This window comes from Podarcis raffonei, chromosome 2 (genome assembly GCF_027172205.1).
Source record: "Podarcis raffonei isolate rPodRaf1 chromosome 2, rPodRaf1.pri, whole genome shotgun sequence".
NCBI classification, from domain to species: domain Eukaryota; kingdom Metazoa; phylum Chordata; class Lepidosauria; order Squamata; family Lacertidae; genus Podarcis; species Podarcis raffonei.
Genome location: NC_070603.1, coordinates 125779212 through 125806751, shown reverse-complemented (window position 1 = coordinate 125806751; position 27540 = coordinate 125779212). Strand labels below are relative to the sequence as shown.

Genomic DNA, 27540 nt, shown 5'->3' with positions numbered 1-27540 from the left:
CAACAACAATAATTTATTTGTACCCCGCCCATCTGGCCGGGTTTCCCCAGCCACTCTGGGCGGCTTCCAACAAAGATTAAAAATACATCCAAATGTCACACATTAAAAACTTCCCTCAACAGGGCTGCCTTCAGATGTCTTCTAAAAGTCAGATGGATGTTTATTTCCTTGACATCTGACGGGAGGGCGTTCCACAGGGCGCCACCACCGAGAAGGCCCTCTGCCTGGTTCCCTGTCATTGAGTTGATAGAGCATCTATCCTAAATTTGTCAGCTTCTCTCAAAGAAGTAGGATCAGGAATTTTTTAATGTTTGATGTCTTACTATGTTTTTATATTTCGCTGGAAGCCGCCCAAAGTGGCTGTGGAATTATTATTATTATTATTATTCTCCCCTTTCTTCATTTGCAATTCTACCAGCTGAATTTGATTTGAGTCCTGGGATAGCTCAGTTGGTAGAGCATGAGACTCTCAGGGTTGTGGGTTCAAGCCCCACCTTGTCAAAAAAATTCCTGCACTGCAGGTAGTCTATGAACCTCACTTATCCGCAATGAGGGAACCACCACAATGAAGGCGGTTGGAGAATGGATGGTGGCTAATGGGTTGAGGTTGAACTGTGACAAGACAGAAGTACTGTTCTTGGGGGACAGGGGGCAGGCTGGTGTGGAGGACTCCCTGATCCGGAATGGGGTCACTGTGCCCCTGAAGGACCAGGTGCGCAGCCTGGGGGTCATTTTGGACTCACAGCTGTCCATGGAGGCGCAGGATGAGACTCTCCCTGCCCGCAGACTGTATTGTCAGAGTGGTGCATGCTCCAGTTATCTCCCACTTGGACTACTGCAATGCGCTCTACGTGGGGCTACCTTTGAAGGTAACCGGGAAACTGCAATTAATCCAGAATGCGGCAGCTAGACTGGTGACTGGGAGCAGCTGCCAAGACCATATAACACCGGTCCTGAAAGACATACACTGGCTCCCAGAACGTTTCTGAGCACAATTCAAAGTGTTGGTGCCGACCTTTAAAGCCCTAAACGGCCTCTTTCCTGTATACCTGAAGGAGCGTCTCCACCCCCATCGTTCTGCCCGGACACTGAGGTCCAGCACCGAGGGCCTTCTGGCGGTTCCCTCACTGCGAGAAGCCAAGTTACAGGGAACCAGGCCTTTTCGGTGGTGGCGCCCGCCCTGTGGAATGCCCTCCCACCAGATGTCAAAGAGATAAACAACTATCTGACAATTAGAGGACAGTATGGAGAAGCTTTTAATGTTTGATGCTTCATTGGTTTTTTAAAAAAATACTCTGTCGGGAGCGGCCCGAATGGCTGGGGAACCAGCCAGATGGGCGGGGTATAAATGTTGTTACGCTTACCGTAATTGAATAGCACAGTGATGGCGAACCTTTTAGAGACTGAGTGCCCAAACTGCAACCCAAAACCCACTTATTTATTTACAGCAATTTAACCTTAAAACCAATTTAAGACTGGCGGGTGGCACTGTGGGTCAAACCACAGAGACTAGGACTTGCCAATCAGAAGGTTGGCGGTTCGAATCCCCGTGACGGGGTGAGCTCCCGCTGCTCTGTCCCTGCTCCTGCCAACCTAGCAGTTTCAAAGCACGTTAAAGTGCAAGTAGATAAATAGGTACCGTTCCGGTGGGAAGGTAAACGCCGTTTCCGTGTCCTGCTCTGGTTCGCCAGAAGCGGCTTAGTCATGCTGGCCACATGACCCGGAAGCTGTACGCCGGCTCCCTCGGCCAGTAAAGCGAGATGAGCACCGCAACCCCAGAGTCGGCCACGACTGGACCTAATGGTCAGGGGTCCCTTTACCTTTAACCTGTATAGCTCCTTTTTTCTGTGTGTTTCACGGTTCTTCTTTATGACTGCCATTGCAATAAATAATCCTTCATAAAAGTTATCGCATTACATTTTTCATTAAATTATCTTTCCATTGATATACAATTTTATGGTATAACTGTATAACTTTACTATACAGCGGAAAGGAGCAGCCAAGCATACTAAGACTCAATTTCTCGACTTTAAGAAAGCCGACTTCATAAAACTTAGGGAAGTGCTGGGTGAGATCCCATGGACAGTAATACTAAAAGGAAAGGGAGTTCATGATGGCTGGGAGTTTGTTAAGAGGGAGATAGTAAAAGCACAACTTCAGGCAATACCATTGAGACGGAAACATGGAAGGTGCCTAAAGAAGCCAGGGTGGCTATCTAAAGAACTTTTAACTGAGTTAAGATTAAAAAAGGATGTGTACAAAAAATGGAAAAGGGGGGAAACCACCAAAGAGGAATTCAAACAAATAGCCAGCACGTGTAGACACAAAGTCAGAAAAGCTAAAGCACAGAATGAACTCAGGCTTGCTAGAGAGGTTAAAAGCAACAAAAAAGGCTTTTATGGGTATGTTCGTAGCAAAAGGAAGAACAAAGAAGCAGTGGGGTCACTCAGAGGAGAAGATGGTGAAATGCAAACAGGGGACACAGAAAGGGCTGAACTCCTCAATGCCTTCTTTGCCTCAGTCTTCTCCGATAAAGAAAACAATGCCCGACCTGAAGAATTTGGAGCAAATGATTCAGCAGAGGAAACACAGCCCAGAATAACTAAGGAGATAGTACAAGAATACTTGGCTAGTCTAGATGTATTCAAGTCTCCAGGGCCAGATGAACTGCATCCAAGAGTATTAAAAGATCTGGCAGATGTGATCTCAGAACCACTGGCAGTCATCTTTGAGAATTCCTGGAAAACAGGCGAAGTCCTGGCAGACTGGAGGAGGGCAGATGTTGTCCCTATTTTCAAAAAGGGGAAAAGAGAGGACCCAAATAATTACCGCCCAGTCAGTCTGACATCAATACCAGGGAAGATTCTGGAGCAGATCATTAAGCAAACAGTCTGTGAGCACCTAGAAAGGAATGCTGTGATCACCAATAGTCAGCATGGATTTCTGAAAAATAAGTCATGTCAGACTAACCTGATCTCGTTTTTTTGACAGAATTACAAGCCTGGTAGATGAAGGGAACGCAGTGGATGTAGCCTACCTTGATTTCAGCAAGGCATTTGACAAGGTGCCCCATGATATTCTTGTAAAGAAGCTGGTAAAATGCGATTTTGACTATGCTACCACTCAGTGGATTTGTAACTGGCTGACTGACTGAACCCAAAGGGTGCTCATCAATGGTTCCTCTTCATCCTGGAGAAGAGTGACTAGTGGGGTGCCACAGGGTTCTGTCTTGGGCCCGGTCTTATTCAACATCTTTATCAATCTATCGGAACCACCTGTACCACCGGGGCCTGGTAGGGACCCCAAGATCTCCTGCAATGCTTTTGCAAAGTTTTTTGCAGATAAAGTCGCTCAGATTCAGAAGGAGGTAGACTCCACCGTGGGAGCAGGGCCAGTGCGGGAGAGTGCTAGAGTTCTGTCTGGTCCTGTTACATGGGATCAATTCCAATCTGTTACCTCCGAGGATGTGGACAGGCTGCTTGGACAAGTGAAACCGACCACCTGTCTCCTTGATCCTTGCCCATCCTGGCTGATAAAAGCAAGCCGGGAAGGGCTGGGTGATGGGCTCTGCGGGGTGGTGAATGCTTCCCTCTGTGAGGGAGCCTTCCCAGACCCGCTAAAAGAGGCGGTCATTAAACCGCTTCTTAAAAAAACATCTTTAGACCTGGCCAATTTGGCCAACTATCGCCCAGTCTCAAATCTGCTATTCTTGGGCAAGGTGATTGAGCGGGTGGTTGCTGAACAACTCCAAGCACGCCTGGAGGAAACGGACCATTTGGATCCCTTCCAATCAGGATTCAGGCCTCACCATGGGACTGAAACTGCCTTGGTCACGCTGGTTGATGATCTCCGGCGGGCTAGGGACAAAGGTGAGAGCTGTTTCCTAGTTCTGCTGGATCTCTCAGCGGCCTTTGACACCATCGACCATAACATCCTTCTGGACCGTCTAGAGGGGCTGGGAGCTGGGGGCACTGTCATACAGTGGTTCCGCTCCTTCCTCCTGGGCCGTGTCCAGAAAGTGGTGGTGGGGGATGAGTGTTCAGACCCCTGGGCTCTCACTTGTGGGGTGCCTCAGGGTTCTGTCCTCTCCCCCATGCTTTTTAATATCTATATGAAGCCGCTGGGAGAGATCTTCAGGGGGTTTGGACTGGGTGTTCATCAGTATGCAGATGACACCCAGCTCTACCTCTCCTTTAAATCAGAACCAGTGAAGGCGGTGAAGGTCCTGTGTGAGTGCCTGGAGGCGGTTGGAGGATGGATGGCGGCTAACAGATTGAGGTTGAATCCTGACAAGACAGAAGTACTGTTTTTGGGGGACAGGGAGCGGGTTGGTGTGGGGGATTCCCTGGTCTTGAATGGGGTAACTGTGCCCCTGAAGGACCAGGTGCGCAGCCTGGGAGTCATTTTGGACTCACAGCTGTCCATGGAGGCGCAGGTTAACTCTGTGTCCAGGGCAGCTGTCTACCAGCTCCACCTGGTACACAGTCTAAGACCCTACCTGCCCGCGAACGGTCTCGCCAGAGTGGTGCATGCTCTAGTTATCTCACGCTTGGACTACTGCAACGCGCTCTGCGTGGGGCTACCTTTGAAGGTGACCCGGAAACTGCAATTAATCCAGAATGCGGCAGCTAGACTGGTGACTGGGAGTGGCCACCGGGACCACATAACACCGGTTCTGAGAGATCTGCATTGGCTCCCAGTACGTTTCCGAGCACGATTCAAAGTGTTGGTGCTGACCTTTAAAGCCCTAAACGGCCTCGGTCCTGTATACCTGAAGGAGCGTCTCCACCCCCATCGTTCAGCCCGGACACTGAGATCCAGCGCCGAGGGCCTTCTGGCGGTTCCCTCATTGCGAGAAGTGAGGCTACAGGGAACCAGACAGAGGGCCTTCTCGGTAGTGGCGCCCGCCCTGTGGAACGCCCTCCCATCAGATGTCAAAGAGATAAATAATTACCTGACATTCAGAAGACATCTTAAGGCAGCCCTGTTCAGGGAAGTTTTTAATATGTAACGCTGTACTGTTTTTAACACTGATTGGGAGCCGCCCAGAGTGGCTGGGGAAACTCAGCCAGATGGGCAGGGTATAAATAATAAATTATTATTATTATTATTATTATTATTATTATTATTATTATTATTATTATCAATGACTTGGATGATGGACTCAAGGGCATCCTGATCAAATTTGCAGATGATGCCAAACTGGGAGGGGTGGCTAACACCCCAGAGGACAGGATCACACTTCAAAACGACCTTGACAGATTAGAGAACTGGGCCAAAACAAACAAGATGAATTTTAACAGGGAGAAATGTAAAGTATTGCACTTGGGCAAAAAAAATGAGAGGCACAAATACAAGATGGGTGACACCTGGCTTGAGAGCAGTACATGTGAAAAGGATCTAGGAGTCTTGGTTGACCACAAACTTGACATGAGCCAACAGTGTGACGCGGCAGCTAAAAAAGCCAATGCAATTCTGGGCTGCATCAATAGGAGTATAGCATCTAGATCAAGGGAAGTAATAGTGCCACTGTATTCTGCTCTGGTCAAACCTCACCTGGAGTACTGTGTCCAGTTCTGGGCACCACAGTTCAAGAAGGACACTGACAAACTGGAACGTGTCCAGAGGAGGGCAACCAAAATGGTCAAAGGCCTGGAAACGATGCCTTATGAGGAACGGCTAAGGGAGCTGGGTATGTTTAGCCTGGAGAAGAGGAGGTTAAGGGGTGATATGATAGCCATGTTCAAATATATAAAAGGATGTCACATAGAGGAGGGAGAAAGGTTGTTTTCTGGTGCTCCAGAGAAGTGGACACGGAGCAATGGATCCAAACTACAAGAAAGAAGATTCCACCTAAACATTAGGAAGAACTTCCTGACAGTAAGAGCTGTTTGACAGTGGAATTTGCTGCCAAGGAGTGTGGTGGAGTCTCCTTCTTTGGAGGTCTTTAAGCAGAGGCTTGACAACCATATGTCAGGAGTGCTCTGATGGTGTTTCCTGCTTGGCAGGGGGTTGGACTCGATGGCCCTTGTGGTCTCTTCCAACTCTATGATTCTATGCTTAACTGCTTTTTTCCCCCTTTCTAAAAAAATGTTTAGTGGTACTCTCATTTTGACTCAAGAAAATCACCACGGGGGGGGGGGGGCGGGGGGATGAATACAGTTCATTTTTTTTTATAATATATTTATTAGAGTTTTCCATTTTATACAAACAAAGAGAAAAAAGTAAAAAGAAAAAATAATAAAAACACATAAAGTTCACAACTTATTTTTCAGTAACATATTTCCCTGACCTCTTCATACCTCCCCTTCTTGTATTCCAGTTTAAATTATTTGTCCAGCAAATCCTTATCTCATAGCGTTACAGCTAAAAAACACCTTATTTTCTATCCAACATCTTAAATTATTGTGGCTTAAACTTTTACTTATATAAAAAAAAACAATTTTTTCATATTCTTTTATACCATTACAGCTAGAAACCACTTAATTTCAATCCAACATCATTCAACATTCATTAGTATTGCAGTATTTCTGTAAATAGTCCTTGAATTTCTTCCATTCTTCTTTTGCCGACTCTTCTCCCTGGTCGCGGATTCTGCCAGTCATTTCTGCCAATCCCATAAAGTCAATCAACTTCATCTGCCATTCTTCCAGAGTGGGTATGTCTTGTGTCTTCCAATACTTTGCGATGAGTATCCTTGCTGCTGTTGTAGCATACATAAAGAAAGTTCTATCCTTTTTTAACACCAATTGGCCGGCCATGCCCAAGAGAAAGGCCTCTGGTTTCTTCACAAAGGTATATTTAAATACCTTTTTCAAATCATTATAAATCATTTCCCAGAAAGCCTTAATCCTAGGGCACGTCCACCAAATTACATTTCCAACATTTATTATTGAGCAAATGGTAAATTTTTGCAAGCTTGACTGGGGTCATGTACCACCTGTATATCATTTTCATAATATTTTCTCTTAAGGCATTACATGCCGTAAATTTCATCCCAGTGGTCCACAACTGTTCCCAGTCAGCAAACATAATGTTATGTCCAACATCTTGTGCCCATTTAATCATAGCAGATTTAACTGTCTCATCCTGAGCGTTCCATTTCAACAGCAAGTTATACATTTTTGACAAAATCTTAGTTTTCGGTTCTAACAGTTCTGTTTCTAATTTAGATTTTTCCACCTGGAAGCCAATTTTCTTGTCCAAATTATAAGCCTCCATTATCTGAAAGTAATGAAGCCAGTCTTGCACTTTGTTTTTTAGTTTCTCAAAACTCTGCAGTTTCCATCTATCTCCTTCTTGTTCCAAAATCTCCCAATATTTCGGCCATTTGGCCTCCATATTGAGCTTTTTCTGAATTTTTGTAATCCACATTTAGTAAGGATATGGGACGGTAGTTCTTAAGTTGAGTCTTTTCAGTTTCCGTTTTCGGTATTAGTGTAATATAAGCCTCTTTCCACGATTCTGGTGCCCTTTTTCCTTCCAAAATTTCATTGCAGGCTTCCTTCAAAGGTTGTAATAACCACTCTTTCAAAGATCTATAATATCTGGAAGTCAGCCCATCCGGTCCTGGAGACTTGCCTAGTTGCATATTTTGAATGGCACCTTCTATCTCCTGGTCAGATATTTTGCAATTCAACATTATTTTGCTTTCTTGTGAGATTTTTTGTAATCCATTTGTTTTCAAGAAACAATCAATGTCCATTTCATTCTGTGGCCCTTGTGCATATAGTTGTTTGAAGTACTTCTGGAAGCAATTTCTAATCTCATTTGGATTATGTATGTCTTTTCCTTCTACTTCCAAATTTGTGATGGTATTTAATTTTTGTCTTTTTTTCAATTGCCAAGCCAATAATTTCCCACATTTATTCGCTGATTCAAATGTCTTCTGTCTCATTTGTTTAATTTTCCATTCTATTTCCTGATTCATCAATTCCATATATTGTACTTGATAAAGTTTTATTTCTCTCAAAATCTCCTGCGACTTTGGCTTTACTCTCAATTTTTTCTCCCCTTCTTTTATTTTCTCCAAAATTTTATCTTTTTTCTCATTTCGACTTCTCTTCTTTATTGCATTCTGTTGTATCAAGAACCCTCTCATCACAGCTTTACTTGCATCCCAGATTACTCTTTTTTCAACATTTGTTGACATATTTATTTCAAAATAGTCTTTCAAAGTTTTTTGGGCCTTCTTATATACTTCTTCATCTCTAAATAGGGTGTCATTCATCCTCCATCTAAAGGTGCCGGTTGTTGTTTGCTTCATCTCCATCTTTACGGCATTATGGTCAGAGCAAGTTTTGGGGCAGATTTCCACTTTTTTTATCTTTGGTGCCATTCCTCTAGTAATCCAAACTTGGTCAATTCTAGTCCATGTCATCTTGGCTTCAGAGAAAAAAGTTCCCTCTCTCCCCAGGGGGTTCTTAGTTCTCCAGATGTCAATCAAGTCCATATTGTCAGTCATTTCAAAGAAAGTTTTTGGTAGTCTACCATCTTTGGTGACTACCTGTTTTTGTGCCTTGTCCATGTTTGTAGATACAACTCCATTCATATCCCCCATCAGGATTATATTATAGTCCATATAGTCCAAAAGGGTCTCGTGCAACTTCTTAAAAAATTCAGATTTCCCCTCGTTCGGTGCATACACCCCTACAATCAAAAATTTCTCTCCTTGAAGTTGAATTTCAATTGCCAAATATCTTCCTTGTTCATCTTTGAAAATTAATTTCGGTAAAAGTTTCTCCTTTGCGTATATCACCACTCCTCTCTTTTTGACCTTGTCAGACGAAATAAACTCTTGTCCCAATCTCTTGTTGATAAGTATTTTCCTGTGAAGCCTCATTACATGTGTTTCCTGTAAACATATCAAGTCCAATTGTTCTTTTCTTAAAATATGAAAAACACCTTTTCTCTTTCGAGGGGAGTTAAGTCCATTACAATTCCAACTTAAAAGTTGCAGCGCCATGGTAAATTACTTAGTTTTCCCTCCAACTGCACCAAGTTGTTGTTCTTCTTCTGTCAGTGGTTTGTCTTTCCCTGGGCCAGGGAGTCCAAATGATAAGTTTGCTATGTCTAGAATTCCTTTTCCTGATGCATATGGCTCCTCGCCAGACTCCGCTTCCTTCTGCAGGTCCTCCTCGTGATCTTTCAAGAACTTGTCTTTATCATTTACTGTGCTTATTCTTATTTTCTTTCCTCTGTATTTGAAAGACAGACCTTGGGGAAATTCCCACCTGAAGAGTATTCTATTTCTTCTCAGTAGAACAACCAGATCTCTGTAATAGGCCCTTACATCCAAGATATGTTTAGGTATATCCTTAAAGATCTCCACAAATGTATCTTCAATTTCCAGAGTTCTTTGGTAGTGCAAATTTAAAATTTTATCTCTTTCTTCTTTTGTTCTTAAGGTGATCAAACAATCTCTTGCTTTATTCTTTCCTTGTCTTTTGCCAAGTCTAAATGCACTCACTATCTTGAATTCTTCTTTCCCCAGGTCCTGTTGCCAAAAATCTGTTAGTTCCTTTGTAAGGAAGTCTACCAGATTGTCTTTCTCACTTTCAGGTACTCCTCTGATTCTTAAATTTCTCTCCTTTCTTTGTAATTCTATCATAGACAGTGTCAGGTCATGTTCTTCTAATTTCTTATATACCGGTGGTATCTTTTCTTGAACGACGGTTGCAATTTCCTTAGCTTCCTCTGCTAACTTTCGAGTCGAGGCCGATTCCTCCAATAGTTTTTCGATGGACTGTGTATTAGAGTTTACCTTCTTTCCCAGTTCATTAATACTTGTAGTGTTCAAATCAATTTTTGCTGAGGCCTCAGCTACTTGTTTATTTGTCTCTGCAACCTGTTTAGCTAATTTTTCCAAAGATGCATCAATCTTGCCAAGTGCTTGAGCCAATAAGTCTTCAGATGACATAGCTTTTGGCTTTACTTGCGAAGCAGCAGCTCCTGCTGTGCCTGCTGCTCCGGATGTTGAAGCCCTTCTCTGGTGTGTAATATCTGTCTTGAATTGTCTGCCAGACCTGGTGATTTTTTCCTGTGCCAGCTCTATCTTCCCTTTTCCATCTGCCATAACACTCTCATGCACAGCCCAAGGTCAGTCTCACGCCTGAAAAATTTGTTTTGAAGAGGAATTTTCCACAGCTTAGTTACTTAGTGGCTTAGTTATTATTGCAACATAGTCTCCTCTAGGGGGACACACTTCCAACTTCACTTTGCAACTTTTAAAACAAATATGGTCCTTATAGGTCCCCAGTACCCTTAAAAGCCACAAATTCAATGTCCTTAAAAGTTACTTTCAATAGCAGTACTAGAGACACTGTATCTTTCTTTCAGAGTTAAGTCAAAATTCTTTACCCTTAAAGTGTTGACAGTTCATCCCGGTAATCGGCTTCCCTGTCATAGGCAGTCCGTTCCCAGGTTTTAAAGGCAGCAGATAAACCTTTACTCCTCTTTTCTTGCAGGATAAATATTGCTCAAATTTCACCCCTCTGTCCCTGCAAACGGGGGAGATCGCATTTTTGGTGCTGGATTTTAAGCCTTTAATTAACGTCTTTCAAAGTTGCAGCTTTACAGTCTCTTTGCTTTGATCTATTTACAAGACCGGAAAGGCAGACTTCCTGTTTGTACCTTTCCCGTTTCAGTGCCAAATTTACTAAAAAAAATTCTCAAAATATTTGCTTGATCCTACTCACGGGTAGTTGTTTTAACTTCCAATTGTCCAGAAAGAAATCAGCGCTCTCTGACTATGGCTTGCGGCTTCACTCTGCGAAGAGGGTAAATGACTCTCAGCCCCGCGCCGCACACCCCCTTTCCGTTCCGGAGCCTTTAAAAAGGCTCTTTCGCAGCGGGGGGGGGCAAATGGAGCCCGCCGAGTCTCCGAGTTCACAGGCTTCACCGCCTGTGATTTCTTCGGGTCCCCGCTTCGCCGCAGCGGCCAGACCCAGTCCCCGCGGAGCCGATTCCCTCCGGAGCTCAGAGGGAATCCGCCATTCGTCGCAGTTCAAATTGGGGAAAATAAATACAGTGGCAGCTCAGTTTTCGAACAGCTTAGTTCTCAAACTAACTCATGATGCACTGAGTTTATTTGAAGCCACAAAGACCATTTATGGGTCAATAAATCATGGCATATGTACCACACTTCTAAAAGGTAAGGAAGCTATTGCACTGCACTGGAAAGAACTCCCCCGGAGCTGCTGAGGTCCTCTCACAAATTCCACAGAACCAATTTAGAGGTGAGTTTGCAGTGCAGTGGTACCTTGGTTTACAACCATAATCTGTTCCAGAGGGCCGTTTGTAAACCAAAACAGGTTGTAACCTAACCCAAGGTGCTCTTTCGTCAATGGGGCCTACAAATTTTTTTTGCTCGTAATCCAAAAAAGCTATTCACCAAATGAAAAACAACAAAGCAAGTGGACCTGCCAAAGTCTTCAAAGTGGGTGGAATTGAACTTGGACCACTTATAAATGGTATCTCCAACTCCTCCAAAGATTTCATCAACTGTGTCTCCAAATTTTTATGCACATCACTTGGGAAGACAGGCGAACTAATACCAGTGTACTGGAAGAAGCAAAGATCACCAATGTTGAAGCAATGATTTGTCAACATCAACTTCGTTGGACTGGTCATGTTGTGCGGATGCCTGATGATCGTCTTCCAAAGCAACTACTCTATTCCCAACTTTAAAATGGAAAGCGTAATGCTGGTGGTTGACAAAAAGAGGTTTAAAGACTGTCTCAAGCCAATTTTTTAAAAAATGTACTATAAACACCGAAAACTGGGAAGCACTGGCCTGCGAGCGCTCCAGTTGGAGAACAGCCTTTGCCAAAGGTGTCATGGACTTTGAAGACACTCGAACTCAGGACGCAAGGGAGAAACGTGCTAAGAGGAAGGCACGCTTGGCAAACCCTCACTGTGATCAACTCTTGCCTGGAAACCAATGTCCCCACTGAGGAAGGACGTGGGGATCCAGAATTGGCCTCCACAGTCACCTATGGGCTCATTGTTAAAACCGTGTTTGTGAGCAGAGGCAGGGATCTCTCAGCACCAAGCTGACTATTGCATTGCACAAACACACACCCAAACAGCCCAAATCCTGCTGCACCCCAAGGCGCTTTGCACGCACCCGATTCCTTGCAGGAGACAAGGGCAGCCTGTGGCTGCAAAGGGAACGGGACAGCTGTTCTGCTTAAGCCGCGCCCCCTTTCCCAAGTCAGTTTCCAGCATTCCCTTCTCTCTCTCTAGCAGCTGGCACTCTCTGGCTTTAACCCTTAAGGCAACGAGGCAGGGAGGGTGTGTGGAAAGGGTTGCAGAAAGCTCCTTTTGCTGTCTGCTGCCAGGCACCTTCCCAACTAAAGGAAACAAGATGCAAAGCCTGTGCTGCTTTTCCTTTCATGCACGAGGATGTACCCTGCATGGAAAAGCAGGGGCATCGGATAGGAACTGTGTGTTGCGTGGGCGCATGAGGGAGAGGAAGGACTAGACGAGGGTGAGTGGGAAGGCACCCTTTTGCCATGTCACCTCCCTCAGTCTTGACACCCCCTTGTTGTCCTCCCCCTCTCCCTCTGCCCCAGGGGCCATCTAGTCCAATCCCCTGCAAGACAGGAATCTTTTGCCCATTGTGGGGCTCTAACCCAGTCCCTGAGACTCTTGCTCATGCTCTACTGACTGATCTATCCACTTATGGGCTTCCTGTATTGTGAAAAAGGTGGGCTGGGACCTTGTTCAGCTACCACAAGGGGCCCTGCTGAATCACAACACCAGACTTGGCCTTGGGGACAGCACAACCCCCCAGCACTGCCAGTCTCCTTTGCCTGGGATTTGCACTCCACAATGGGGTAGTTCCAGAATTTTTCTTGAACCCTCCAAACGTTTGCATTCCATTTTGAAAACCATGCAAGGGCTCCAGTTGGGAATGATCCCCCAAGCTGTGTGAAGAGCTTCATTTTCGCCCTCATACGCATCCTTTTATTTTATTGGAGGACACTCTCTCTTGCTACCCACAGCCCCAAGTCCTAGGATTACAGATTTCAAACAATCCAGGCTGCAGGATGTATCAGTGGAGAAGCTCCCTTTCAAGAGCCTTATCCTCTCAGTGGCCCAGTACCTCCAGCCTGCCTCTGGATTTCCATCAGTGGGGAGAGAGGGGTGCAAGAATGGGGCATCCCAGAGGCACCTAGCAAGCTGCTGTGGGGAGGCAATGCAGAGGGTGGGGTCTCTTACAAAGCAGTTTCCATGTGTCATTTCTACCACTCAGCTGTTTTTCCGTGGCAAACTCCATGGGGCAGGAGAGTCCCTTTCAGGTAGAGGGGCAAAGGGGGGGGGGAAATGGGTGGGGCCCTGGGTTTCCCTGACACACATACAGCCGGCTGCAATCCAGCCCCCCCAGTGCCCTCCTTTCTCAGGAAAGCCCTCCCACTCTCACTGCCTGCCTCAGACCCAGGAAAAAGGAACAAGGAAAAGGATTTCATGTATTTTATACCACTAGATCTTCAGTTTTCCAATCAATTCTCTTCTCCACCCCTGGTGAGGGTGGAACTGGGCAAAGGGGTCTTTGGGCAACATGGGCGTGGGGGGGGGGGACCCCACTTGGCTTGGCTGGATCAGCCCCTTCCCCCAGTCAAGCAAGAATTGCTTTCAGGCAAAGCCCTCCTGTGTGCAGCAGGGTCAGTGCAGCAGCGGTGGTCAGAAAACAGAGGTTCCCCACTGCAGCTTTCAGCCTTACCACCAGGGAAGGGGCTCTGAGCTCTTCACTGTTCTGCTGGCCTTTTCAGCTCCTATGTCCAGAGATTCTCTACAAATGCAGCCACCTTAGGCCTTCAGCAAAAAGGGGTAGCTAGTGTCAAGCTGACGGGGAACTCAAAATTCTGCTCTGTGCCGCCCATTAATTTGTGGGCAAGGGGGAGAATTGTTCAGACCACCTGTCTTCTTGACTCTTCCTGGGCTTACCAAAGTACTCTAGGCCATAACTAATCAGGCAAGTGGCAGATCTAGTCCAGCATCCCTTCTCAGTGGTTGACCAGAGGCCTATTATGGGAAACAAGGAAGGACAGAAGGCCAAGAGACCCCGCCTTCACTGCCCCCTGCAGGAGGGACTTGCAGCTTGAAGGCTTGATGGGTGAGGAAGTACCTACCTTTGCTCCAGTTTTCTGACCCTGAAGCCAGTGCTTTTTCTGCAACAACCATCTTCAAGACCCTCCCCTACACAGCGAACGCTGAGCTGCTCAAGTGGGTCTGTGACAGCAGTGCAGCCAGCAGGCAAATGGAAGATTTGAAACCGCACATTTGTGATATTCTGGTTTCCCCCCAGGAAAACGGAAGCTTCACCCTGGCATATTTGGAAGCCGCACTGAAGGGTGATGGTCAACAACCAGGGGTAATTACAAGAGCAGTACTAGATGGCCCTTAAGAGTCTCCTCCAATTCCCCCGGAAGTGGGGCTGCTCAAAGCAGAGGTGACAAGCCCTGGTGGCAGCGAGACCCTCAACAGGAAGGCTGCCTGTTGCCTGTGACCAGCGCTGCCCTCTTCCTCACTCAATCCACACCAGCCTGTATAATATTTTTTTTTTATTTACATGTTTAAAGAACCAGAAGGCTTAACATACAATAAGATGAAACAAAGCCCTGGAAGGTGGACACGGGCAAGGGGAATAAAAGGAACAGTAGAAAAAAAATATACAGTCAACATAAAAAAATGCCTCAAGCGGGCTGCCCCCCCCCCAACCAGCCTCCCTTGAGGGGCGAAGAACATGCTGTCGATTTTGCCCAGGGATGTCAACGGTTGCACTCACTCCAGATCCCAGGGAAAGCCACCGACGGGAAACAAAGAAAAATAAATAAAAGGAACCTCTTGAGTGCCAGGGGGAGTGTCAGAGGAGGAACTTCTCCCCACAAGAGTCTTCTCTCCCCCTCAGGGCTCCAAGTCCAAGCTGGCAGGGCACAAACACCCCAGCGCAGTTCCTCGCCCTCAACCTGCCCATCCAGGAACGGAGCGTCACAAAACCAAAACTTGCTAAATGCTTTTATAAAAACCACAAGTTTGTTTCCTAAGATTCAACCAAAACAGGAAAACACTGCCCCCCCAATTGCTGCCCCCCACGCTTGCTGGAGCCAACTGTACAGAGTCGGGGTGCCCCATGCCACAGCGCAAACACAGCAGGGCCAGCTCTCGCCCCAGGGCCCCAAGGGGGGCGGGACGACAGGGAAGCCGCCAGCCAGCCGGCCACAGCCCTTCCGCCCGGGGCGCCCAGCTGGAGGGGGGGTGGAGGGGAGACCGCTCGTCCGCCTGCGCCGCTCTCTTGCCAGTTCTGGTCCTGCAGAACCTCTTCCGAGCAGGCTGCCATCGCTGGCCAGCCACCCCCCGGCGGCTGATGCTGCCGCTGCCACCTCCACCAGCCTGCCTAGCTGGAGTCAGAGTCACTTGTGTCCGAAGAGGAGGAGGAGGAGCTGGAACTGCTGGAGTCGGAGCTGGAGCTGCTGGCGCTCAGGCGGGAGACGGCCACTTGCTGCGCGGACTCCGGCTTCTCGTTGGCTGCACAGAGAGAGAGAGAGAGAGAGAGAGGGCAAAGGTGGTGAAGGATGCCAGAGGGTCAAGGCCAGGAGAGAACCAGGCCCAGGAATCAGAAGCCAGGGCTTACTTTTCTTGGGGGGCTTCTTAGCAGAGTTCAGCTGCCCGCTGACGTCCTGCAGGCGCTTCTCCAGCTCCCGCTTCTTCTCCAGGGCCAGCTCCTCCTTCGTCTTGCCCACCGGCTTCTTCAGGGCTGGAAGGAAGAAGGAAGGAAGGAATTTACTGGGGAGCTCCTCTTCCCCTTGCGCCCTCATCCAGCTCTCATTTGGGACAACAGGAGGGCAAGCTCTACCCAGCTCCACACAAGGGGAGCTGCTTCTGCTTCTCAGACCTCTGGCTGACACCCCTAAACACCTCCATTATCCCTTTTCAGAACATGGCTGAAAAAATCATCACAGTGGTACCTCTGGTTAAGAACTTGGCGGGCAGGGAAAGCCCACCAAGCAGGGCTGGGGGTTGAGCTGAGGACCCCAATTCTCCCTGTTTCCCCCTGGCAGGAATCCCTGGGGCTGTGGGGCGCCTGGCTGGGGAAACAGAGAGGGGGAGTCCATGGAAGGGTTAAAGGAAGAGACGAGGAGCCTCGACAGAGACCCCTCCCCTTCCAGCACCCCTGACCCCCCCCATCACCCAGCCTCCCTGCTGAGGGTGTTGGCTGTCCCAGATCATCTGTATTTACTATGACTCCTTGTCTTACTTTGGACTGCCCTGAATACCACCATTTGGTAGCCAAGCACCAAACCAAAAATCCTTTTGGGGTGCATCTTGGCCTGCCTGCTGACGAGACTGAGTTTGTGATGACTGATGGTATTGTCATTTATCTGTTTTAGTTCACCACTGTATACAGTGATACCTCAAGTTAAGAACTTAATTCATTCAGGAGATCCGTTCTTAACCTGAAACTGTTCTTAACCTGAAGCACCACTTTAGCTAATGGGGCCTCCTGCTGCTGCCATGCCACCGGAGCACGATTTCTGTTCTTATTCTGAAACAAAGTTCTTAGCCTGAGGTACTATTTATGGGTTAGTGGAGTCTGTAACCCGAAGTACCACTGTATTTCCTAGTTCACCGCATGGAGTCTGGAGGTGCCCCCCTTTCCTCACAAAGGGGCAAAGCTGTGCTTATTCAAACACCGAACCCCGCTTGGTTTCTGAGAGAAGGGATGTGGCTGCCCTGGGGCCCTTGGAGTGGGCCGAGGGGCCTTGTGGGAGGTCCAGGGTGCCCGGAGCGCAGCCCCGTCGCCCCCACTCACTCTCGCTGTAGGGCTTGCGAGGCTTCTTCCGCAGGCAGGAGAGGACGTAGCGCTCCAGCTCCCGCAAGGTGGACGGCTTGAGGGTCTCGAAGTCAATCTCAATCTCCTCGGGGTTGGAGTCGCGCAGGGAGGGCTCCCGCGACTGGATGATGTGCACCACCCGGCCCAGCTTCTCCCCTGGCAGCTTGTTGATGTCCAGGCTGAGCTGGCGCTTCTCGTCGTACGTCATGGGCTTGCTCTCCTCCTCCTCCTCCGAGTCGTAGAGCACAGGGGCCGGCAGAGGGAGGGCCTTGGCGCTGGCCTTCTTCGAGTTCCTGGGGAGGGGAGACATGCCTTAGAGCCAGGGGCCCCACCGCTTGCGCACTGGGCGGGACCCCGCCAGTGGCAGCTGTCAGCCATCTTGGCTTGTTCTACAAGGAGTTCGCCACGGTCGATCCGCCGGGGAAAGAGAGTCATCAGCCAGCTGCTCGCCCTGCTCTCCCCACCCCACCCCATACACTCGCTTGCCCCACTCACTTGCCACCACTGCTGCCACCTCCGCTGCCGCCCGCTGCCTTCTTGGACTTCTTGAGCTGGGCCTGGTGGGGCCGGGCCGCCTCCTCCTCGCCTCCCGCCTTCCCCCCTTTGCGCTTCTCCAGCTTCTTCTTCTTCTTCTTGTCCTTCTTGTCCCGCTTCTTCTTGGGCTTGGAGACCGGGCCTTGAGAGAGGGCCGCCAGCTGTTCATGCACTGCCCGCAGCTGGGGAGGCAAAAGGGACACGGTTAGGGGGCTCCCAACCACACCAACCGCAGGGGCCCCTTCCTCAATCCATGGCCGTGATCAGCAGTGGCTCAAAGCCACGGGGGGGGGGGGGGAGAGTTGCTCTTGTTCTAGGCTTCCCTGTGGGGGTGTTGCTTTGGCCCCGCTCTCTCTGCCTCACCTGTTCCTGGAGCTCAGCCAGCCGGTTGGCCCGCTCTTCCTCCGAGTCGGAACTCTCCTCGCTGTCCGACGAACTCTCGCTGCTGCTCTCGTCGTCATCCCCCTCCTCTTCCTCCTCTTCGTCGTCGTCGTCATCGTCGCTGGAGGAATCGTCGGAGGAGGACTTCATCAGGAGGCCCGGCTGTGGGAGTGACGTGGAGGGGGGGTTGATGTCTATGGGTTCATCTGGCATCTTGGCATAGCTGAACTCGAAGACATCCTGCGGGAGAGCAGCACAGACTCGAGGTCTGCCACTGAGGGGCTGGGTCATGGGGGAAGGGAGGGAGGGAGAGCTACTGGCCCCCGTCTTCTTCCCATCCAACTCACCTGCAACTTCCGAGCCATGGCCACCACGTCATGGTCAGGGGGGTTGTACTTGTAGCAGTTGGAGAACATCAGCCGCACGTCAGAGGCAAACTCCTGGGCGTCACGGTACTCCCGGTTCTCCATCTTGCGCTGAAGCCACAGAAAAAGAAAAGGAAACAGAAGAACAGAAGGTAGGTAAGTAAAAGGGGAGGATCGTGAGCTTTGCAACACACAAGGAGCAAACAAGCCCCCCAAGACTGGTGTTTTGTTTCTTTGGTTTGCCCTTATGACTGCAGAAAGTCACTTAAGACACACGTGGCAAGTTCACGCTAAAAACCAGTGGGACTTGGGTGGGGTCTCCCCACCGCTGCCTGCCCTACTCAAGCCCTGGCATTGTCACATGACTCCCCTCTGCCACGTACCCATGCTCACTCATGTCCCCATGGCCTCCCTCCTCCCCTCAACACTGACTGCAAAGCCCACTGGGGTGGAAATGGCCGCAGTTATAAAGAGCCTGTTCAACGGCTGGCACTGAAAGGTTAGCAGAGGGCACGTTTTGTCCCTGGGACAGAAACACGCATTTCACACTAGGTGGCCCCTTTAAAAAATAATAAGGCCACTCACACCCCCAACAAATCTATTTAACCTCGATTGTGGAAGCAGCAGCTTGTATAGTGAACATGAAAGAAGTCAGCAGGCAGAGTTTACCTAAATTCCAAAGCACACAAAAGACAACCATGTTCTGGAAGCCCCCCCTCCTGTGCCCACCAGTCCCCACCCGCTGCTCCTCTCCCCTTCTTCTCTGTGGTTGCCAAGGCCCCGCCTACCTTGATGGTGCTGAGGTCCATGGGATGCTTGATGATCTCATGGTAGTCGTGGAGGCCCAAGGCGGAGGCATCGACCGGCTTGTAGAAGGGCCAGGCGTAGGCCGCGTGCTTCTTGGAGACGAGCTCCTTGAGGATGCCGTTGCAGTACTTGAGCTGCTCCGAGAGCTTGCCCCTCTTGGAGGTCTGGTGCTGCTGGGAGTCAGGCAGGTCTTTGCGGGGGGGCTTGATGGGGCGCCCACTCTCCCGCCGGGCCGGGATCTTGGCTGCCTTGGTCTCCAGCACGGCTGCGGAGGGAGAGGACTCTCCGCCGCTGGTGGCGATGATGGCTGTGGGGGTCGGGGTGGTCGTGTCCGCTTTCCGCTTCACTCCTTTCTTCTGTTGGGGGGCAAGAGCACAGCTCTTAGGCTCCCAAGCCAGATTGGAGGGGAGAGGGGAACCCCAGACAAATCCTCAAGGCCCCCACCCGCCTCCCTTGGCTGCCAGCTCACAGAGACTCACCTTGGCCACCGGCTGCGTTGGGGCAGGCACCGCCAGCACCGGCTGGGAGGTAGCAGTGGAGTGTAGCGGCTTGAGGAGAGGCGTAGAGATGACTGAAGGGTGAGGGATGTTGATGACGGTGGCAGGGAGGTCTGTGGGGTAGAGCTGGGCGTGGGACACGGAAGAGATGGCCGGCACTTGCTGAGCAGCTGCGTTGGCTGCTGCCAGGAGTGCTGGAGGGATAATAAAGAAAGTGGCTCTTTGTGAAACTGGAGGCAGCCTGCCCCAGACGGCCCCCAACTGGAGTAGAACCCAAGCAAGCCAGCAGGCTCCCTAGCCGCTTCTGCCCCAAAGCCCACCCCCCCAATCCCCTCTCGCGCCATTACCTGCAGCCCGAGAGGCCCCCTTCTTGTGGCTGTTCTTGGCCACGGTGATCACAATCTCCTGCTCCTCCTGAGGCATCTGGGCCACCTTCTGCAAGAAGATCTTCTCCAGCGTTTGGGCCATCAGCACAATGTCATCTGTGGGCTACACCAAGAGAAGCCGTGATCAAGGCATGAAGTTGGCAGCAGGCTGCTCTGCACGGTCTGTGTATGCGTCCTCGTCACTTGGAGACACTCCACACGCTTGCGAGTCTCTCCCCCCCAACCCCTCCCTCACAATCCATGCAACCGCTTCCCTGACACTCCAGCAAACCCTCACCTTGTTGTAGATGTAGCAATTGGTGAACATGGTGTTGAAGTCCTGCATGCACTCGGCTGAGCTCCAGTAGTAGTTGTTTTCCAGCCGCCGCTTGATGGTGCCCATGTCCATTGGCTGCTTGATGATCTTGTGATAGTCCTGCGGGCAGAGAACAGCAAGCAAAGCCACATGGTCACCCCAAAGAGCATGGCACACAGGCCGCACCGACCACGGGGCTACCCAGGCTCCTGGTCAACGCCACATCCAAAGGTCCCTGGCCAAATGTCGGCTACAGGTGGGGAAAGGGCAGGGACTCCTGCGCAGCCTTGCAAAGAGAAGGAAATAAATGCTTCTCAGCTTGCTAGGCCAAAAGGGGATTCTTGTTTCTTTCCCTGGGGTGCAGAGAGGGTGCCTTCTGTCAAGGGATGCTCCCCAGGGGACAGCAAGGCTGGAGAGGCCTGCCCTGCCTAAAAAGCACCACCTCAGCACCCCTACTGTGCACAATGAAGCTAGGCAAGCATCAACCTAGAAGGATTTTTACCTCTGGGCTTTAACTCCTTAGTTGCCACAGGTGCTGGCCTTTAATTTGGGGGTCACTTGATGTCTTCTACAAAGTCATGGATGGGAATCTGCAAAACGCATTCAGGGCACAAGATTAGATTTGGGGCAGCATGAGAGCGCAAAAGCGGCTGTATTGTCTCATCCATACCTTTGTAGGGGACATGAGGGGGGGGATCAGGGGAGCTGCTCCAGGTGAAATCCCTGGCCAAACCAACAGCCTTAAGATTGTTTGGGGAAGAGACGCAGCTGAGGCAGCAGAGGAGGCACATTTCCCTCAGTATGCTGCTAACTGGGGTGAGCAACCCAAGGAGCTCCCCAAAACACCTTGAATTTTAGCACCACAGCTCAATAATCCAGAAGACTAGCTCAGCACACCAGATACAAACAAGAACCTTGGTTCATGGAACGAGGCAGGAAGTGATCCAGTAACCATAGCAACAAGGGCATTATTAACAGAGCAGAACCCACCCGCCCGCCCCCCACAAGGCAAGGAGGAAGCTCATTACCGGAAGACCCAGCTTGAGGGCATCCACCGGCTGGCGGAAGGGCCAGGCGAACTGGTGCTTCCAGAGGGCCTTCATCACCACTTTGTGGAGGTACTGCAGCTGGTTGGTGACTCTGCCCGGCTTCTTGGGGTTTGAGACCTCCGGAGGGGGAGGGTTGGCTGGGCCCAGCTGAAGGGCCGGGACGGGGGCCATGGTGGGGCTCTCGAAGCCCTCGTACAGAAGCGACGGCTTGCGGATCCGCTTCCCGGGCGCAGACTCGACTGCCAGACCCACCAGACCTGCATTGCCCTCCCCAAGGATCCTGCAAGACAGGGAGAGAAGGGCTGTTAAGGCAGGAGCCGGGGTCTGCTCCAATTCTGCGGTGGATTTCGCCACCTGCCGCACTCTCCTCCCTCACATGAGCCAGCAAATAGAACATGGAAGAGGGTAGCACTGCCCCCCCCATCTGTGCAAAAGCGCATGAGATGCCCGTTCTGTCACCTCTTGGAAGGGAGACACCAAATTACACCCCTAAGCGCAGCAAGGCAGCGAAGCCAGCTCCCAACCCGAGCCAGGGGAACCTCCAGAGACCAGGCCAACCTAAGTGCTGAGCCATCTGCACCCACTGCCCCCTTGCACCTCAGCACACTGGCATTTCCAGATTGCAACACTACACTTGCTGCCCACAAACTCACTCCCCCTTAAAGTACTGTCATGAAGCCCAGTAAACAGGAGGGCGTTGCAGGACTCCCACCAAGGCAAACTAGGCACACTCCCGAGAGCAGAGACAACATCTTAAAACAGTTCCAAATGTGCCCAGGATTGGTGTTTTGAACCAGAGAGCAGAGACACCAGGCTTCCTCCACAGTCAACATGCTCATAAGATGAAAAGGACAGAGTGCATTGCTGGTTGCCGTGGTGCTGCCCAATCAGAGCGAGGGAGACAACAAAATGAATGGCTGACCAGGCCTCCACACAATGGGGCCAGCCAGTTGGCAAGGAGCAGTTAAGCCAAGGTGGGTTTTGAGTTGGAAAAACAAGGGGGGGGCCATTGCAGAATTCAGATCTGTCTCCAGGCCCACAGATCCAGCTGTGGCACATTCTGAATACAGAGCCACAGATTCACAGGCTGCTCTCTTAGTGCACAAGCCCAGCGTGCAACAGTGGCTGCCAACCCATCACCCAGGACACCTGCGGCTCCCCCACCAGCCCTGGGAAATGAGTGTGTTGGTAAACAGAGTGAGGGCATCAAAGGGCAGCAGGCCTGCCACCCCGGGAGAGAGGAGCGCTTCACAAAAGCCTGGCTTGCCCCCAAGGCATTGCAGGGTCTCATGACAAGACAGCTCCCAATGCCATCATTCCCTTCACAGGCAACTCAAATCCCTTTAAAGCCATCCAAATAATTCACACAACTCATTGCTGCAGGGTTCACACCAGTGAGTAACGGGGGGGGGGGGAGTAAGAGGAAAAGGAGATGGCACTGGAGCTGCAGCACTGCAAAGGCTCCCCAGAGGAAAGACAGGCGACGTAAAATGTTGCTAAGCAATGGCGATGTCCAACATTTCTCCTTTCCACACACCCGGGCGGGGAAGCCTCCCGCAAGTGGCACCGCGAGTTCAAAAGCGACGCCCGTCATGTGACACAACACAGCCAGGTATGCTCGATCAAGGCAGGCAGGCGCGCGCGCGCAGGGCTCGCTGCCCCCCCGGCGACCCCCGATCCCCTCTGGCCCGGCCGCCCCCGCCCCCTCCCCCGGCGCACTCCCGATTACGTACTTGCCGTTGGGGTTCACGTTCTGCAACATGCCTGCAGGAGCGGCTCCAGCGCCCGAGGCGGCAGCTCCTCCCGGGGGCCCGGCTCTCTCCCGGGACGGTCCCGCTCCAGCCGCCGGCGCCTCCGTGGCCTCGGGGAACCCCCCCACTTTGCTCGGCGGTCTCGGCCTGGCGGGGGGAAGAAAACGCCCTCGGCGCCGGGCTCAGGGGCGCATCGCCGCGCCGCCTCCCCCCGCGGAACCGGAGGCAGGCGAGCTCGGCTACTGCAGGGCCCCCATCGGGGAGGGGGCCGCTCGCCCCGCCGCCGCCAACAACTAGGCGCAAAAGCTAGGAAAATGGCGGCCTTTGCAGCGGCAGGACCCCGAGGCGGGGCGGGCGGGGGTCCCTCCGGCCAGCCCCGCGCCGGGCACCCACCGCGCAGGGGCGCCGGCAATATAGGGCGGGCCCGTCTCCGCGGAGGCCGCCGCGTCCGGAGGCGCCGCTCCCCCGGCGAGTCGTCGCGGTCCGAGGCGCGGATGGCACTGGATTGTACTGGGATTACTGGCCGCACTCCACCTTTGCTCTCCGCCGCGTAGGTGGGGGCGGATGTTGTGGGGGGAGAAGAGGGCGCTACGGAAGCCGGGAGGAGGGTCCGCCGAGCTGGCGCCTACAGCGATGACCGCCGATTAGGGGCCGCCCGGCGAGGATGGATCTGGATTGAGTCCGCCCACCCTGCCCGGCACTCTCTTCCGCTCCCAGGCCAGGATCCTTCCTCCGCTCCAGCGAAATGGCGCCTCTCGGCCTGCCCCCGACCGCCCTTATAGAGACGCTCCCCGCGCTCCCATTGGCCCGCGCAGCAGCTGACATCACCATCCCGCCAAGCCACGCCCCTTCGCCGGCTCGGGAGAGCCCTCTGGGCGGAGGAGAGGCCGACGCCGGCCGCCCATTGGGCGACTTCACCATCCATCACGCTCCCCCTTTCCGCCTCCTGCTGTGCCTCCCTGCTCCGCCGTCCCCGGCAGCCGGCTCGCGTATTGGACGGCTCTGCCATTCGTTGCCTCCCGATTGGCCGCCCTGTCACGTGGGGGCGGGGCGGCGGTTGGGAAGCGGCCGTTGGTTGTTGTGGTTCTCTGCTCACCGCGGGGGGAAGGGAGGGGGAGAGAGGCAGCAGCGCCATTTTGTGGCAGCCCAGAGAAAGCAGGGCGCGGAGAGGGCGAACAATGAGCCGCGGCGGCGGCTGGACCGAGCGGCCCCCCAAGCCCAGAAAAGTGTCCTCGCCCTTCCTTCCCCGCACGGGCAGAGCGGCCGCGAAAGTGAGAGCAGGGCGCGTTTAAATAAAAAAAGAGAGAAACGTTATCCCTCAGGCTGCTCTTCCCGCCAAAACAAGAGCCCCTCACAGCGACACAAGAAAAGCCCCGTCGCCTCAGCGCAGCCGCCAGGGATCGAGGGGCGAACCCCTCACAGTGGGGCGGAAACACCCGAGTCACACTCCAAAACACCGCCTGGAGAGGGGTCCCCACACACGCCCCACAGCAGGGTCAAGGCACCGCCACGCCGGGCCCTGCGCGTGAGAAATGGCGCCCTGGCCGCCCAAAGTCCCCGCTTCTCCCTCTTGCGCGTCACCGTTTGCACGTGAGAAACGAGGCAGGAGTTCAAGGCGCCGAGAGAGAGGGGACCTTGAGGAGGAGCCAAGCCAACCGCAGAGCTTCCTTTAAAAAAGCTCCCCAAGACGCCCCAAGGCTTCACAGCAGTGGCCCTGTTTGGCCTTGCCAGGGGCGAAGGTCAAGTGCCAGAGTGGAGCCCAGGCCAGACCCGCCTTTGAAGGGGCAGCCCCTCTGCACTGACCGCCACCAGTCAGGGGCCACAACGCAGCAGCCTATCGCTTTCGCCCACGAAATCCTGTCCACGGACAAAGTGGGGCCAGAGTGTCCCCAACGCAGAAACATTTCGGCTGGAAAAAAATGGGGGAGCCAATTTCAGACCCCCGACCCCTTGGAGCAACTGCCTGGCCTGGAGGACAGCAGGCCCTTTCCTGGGAGGCAGGCTGGCCTTGACCTCCACCCCTGGGTGTGGGGTGCGGGGCCTTCCCCAGGCTCTGGTGGTGCTGGCAGGAGCCCTACACACAGCCCCACACCCCGGGCAGGGGCCATGCTGGGAGCCTCTCTGGCCGCGGCGCCTGCCTCCTCCCCGCTCAATGGGGAGAGCGCCTGGCTTCCCTTGTCCAGAGGGCGTGGAAAGGGGGCTGGTTGATCTAGGGGGCAGGTCCCAGGGTGCTTCTCTTTCCAGGCGGGGATCTCTCTCTACAGCCAAGGACAGAAATAAGGAGGCTGTTGCAGCTGCAGGGATCCACCAGCCGACTTCCTGAGTCCAATGGAACTGGGGGGGGGGATCAAACTGGTGGATCAAACTCCTCAGCCCCCCCTTTTCCTGGATTGTTCTGGAAGGAGAAGCAGGGGACGGTCCTTTGAGATGAGTCACATCCTGGCGCAAAGGCCAAGCGCCACTTTGGGCTGAAAGGAGGTCTCTCCCTCCCGCTGGCCTGTGAACAAAAGGGGGGAGAGAGAGCACCCCCTAACCCCCAGCCGCCCCACACTCGGGGCTCAAGAGGCCTGTCCTGCTCCTCCGCCTGCTTCTCTCCGCAGCGGCCATTTTGCACGGGCACCCAGAGCCTTCCAGCTGGCAGCCTCCAGAAAGAGGAGAAAACTGGGGAGAAAACTGGAGGGTTAGCGAAGGAGGGCAGCGCCAGATCCTGCCCCTTCCTCCTTTTCCTCCGCCAGCCCCATTGCGCTCCCGCCCAGCCCCATTGCAGCGAGGAGGCCTCTTCCTCCTCCTCCTCCATCACCAGGCAGGAATGACACAGCACATTCACCGCAGCCATTTTGGAGGCGCAGGAAAGCACGCCAGGCAAAGCGGCCCCTCGCCCACCATGTCTGAAACGCTCTTCCAAGTACTGTTCCCACTCACCTCCCTGCTTGCTCAGGGGACACACACACACACACACACACACACACACACCTCCAGCCGCCTCCAGGTTCTGAGATTATTGAAAGCGCCCTTCTCTCACATAGTCCCACCTAAAAAACAACAGCCCCACATTGATATTCTTGGCTCCTTTCAGCCCAGATTCTGCTTCTTTTGCATCGCCTGCTCAGGGAGACTGCCTGGCCTCCTCCACGTGGGGGCTGGGGGCTTGGAGGGAGAAAACAGTTCAAGGTCAAACAAAGGCGGATGCCAAGGTCAAGCCCACCCTCTGCTGCCCAGGACACTCTCCCAGGCACCCCCAATATCGTGGGGGGCTGAGGGCTCACGTCCCCCCCTTCCCAAAAGATAGCCCCACCACTTTCCTTTGCAAGGCAGCCCCCCAAACTCCCCCCTTTTGCGTTGAAAGACGAGCAATCCCCCCCGATGCAAGCACACCCCCCCCGACTTAAGCAAGGCAAAGAGACGCCCCCCAAGCCCCCCATCATTGCAAAACAAAGCCCCACCTGTCATATTGAGATTTACCCCAATTCCTAGAAGCTTCTGCATCATTGTAGCTTTAAAGAAGCCTGGAATGAGCCACAAGACAGAGGGGGGGACACCTCTCCCCCCCTCTTCCGAAGACGCACCTCCTCCCCCCACATAAAAAAATGGGGGTCCCATTGTCAGGTGCCACGTGACAGCCAACTTCTCCCTTCATTTCAGGCAGCTGGCCCTTTAAACAGCCACCGCCCGTCGCCGCCTCGGATTGGCCAGATTGCGCCACCGGAGGCGGGAGCAGCGACTTGACTGGCAGATCCCTCTCCTTCCCCATCCCCCAGCCAACCGAGCCTTCACTCGTCCAGAAGCGTCACGTGGGCAGAAAGGACTCACCTGATTGGTCGCCATCAGGAGAAGGAAGAAGGCGCGCGACCTTGGCGGCCCAGGTGCGACGAGGCCCATCCTGATTAAATTCCGGCCAAACTTAGGCCCCCGCGGCGTGACAAAACAATAAGAAATAAAACACCCATTTTTTTAAAAAAAAATTCCTCTCAACGGTCGCTTCAGCTGCCATGGCCGGGCGGGAATCCGAAGTGACGCCCACGTCATCGCCTCCTGATTGGCTCCCCGCCGTCACGCGACCGCTCCATCAGAAAAATGCCCGGATGATGCTTCAAGGCGGGGGGGGGTCAATCTATGAGGCGATTTTGCCCGTCCGCCGAGAAGAAAGCGCCAAACCGGTGGAGGGAGAAAAATAATCCGCCTCGTCGAAGCCGCCTGGCGGGGGGTCCGGATCGAGCGCCGCCCCCTCCCCCGCCGAGGTCTCGCTTTGGGGGTGAAGTCAGCATGGCTCCCGCGACGCCTGGGGACGGCGACTGCGCATGCGCCCCGCTCCTTCTCCGACTCTTCCCCCTCCCGCCTGGGGCGCATGCGCGCTGGGGCTTCGCTGCGGCGCGAGTCCCTTTCTGCGCGGTGGCGCAATGGCGCGAGGGCAGCCCCGGGCACGGCGCATGCGCGGGAGCAGGCCAGCCCTTTCTCTGCCTGGTGCAGCTGTTGCAAGAGGGCGAGTCCCGGGATCCCGCTTAGTCCTGCGCGAGCTCGCAGTTCCAGGAATAAAGAGCGCCCTTTCCTTTTCCTGCACTTATGCATGTGCGCGACTGCAGCACGAGTGCCTGCTCTCGCCGTGCGCCAAATACGGGGTTGAACTGTGGAACTCCCTGC

The 27540-nt window shown here is 52.6% G+C and overlaps 1 protein-coding gene across 7 annotated transcripts; it reads right to left on the bottom strand.

Annotated features, from left to right (window-relative positions):
* Positions 1-14552: 14552 nt before the first annotated feature.
* On the bottom strand, positions 14553-27200 carry BRD2 (bromodomain containing 2). Of its 7 annotated transcripts, none has more exons than XM_053380073.1 (12): positions 26713-27200; positions 21131-21431; positions 20085-20222; positions 19769-19910; positions 19404-19615; positions 18906-19280; positions 18100-18228; positions 17735-17992; positions 17333-17553; positions 16817-17130; positions 15638-15760; positions 14553-15531 (listed from the first exon to the last, which is right to left on the bottom strand). In XM_053380073.1, the coding sequence occupies exons 2-12, from the start codon at positions 21320-21322 to the stop codon at positions 15401-15403; spliced, it is 2235 nt and encodes a 744-aa protein (XP_053236048.1). In that variant the 5' UTR covers positions 21323-21431; positions 26713-27200; the 3' UTR covers positions 14553-15400. The 7 variants fall into 7 exon arrangements, with proteins under 7 accessions (XP_053236048.1, XP_053236050.1, XP_053236051.1 ...); XM_053380075.1 differs by lacking the exon at positions 26713-27200 and adding an exon at positions 26346-26508; XM_053380076.1 differs by lacking the exon at positions 26713-27200 and adding an exon at positions 26365-26508.
* Between the last annotated feature and the right edge of the window lie 340 nt (positions 27201-27540).

Coding starts and splice junctions, on each gene's coding strand:
- BRD2 (XM_053380071.1), bottom strand. CDS start 22,913: ATGTTGCAGAACGTGAACCCCAACGGCAA. Junction 17,993..18,099: donor CCATGGCTCGGAAGTTGCAG/GTGAGTTGGATG, acceptor GCTCTCCCGCAG/GATGTCTTCGAGTTCAGCTA. Junction 15,761..16,816: donor TCGCAAGCCCTACAGCGAGA/GTGAGTGGGGGC, acceptor TCTTCCTTCCAG/CCCTGAAGAAGCCGGTGGGC.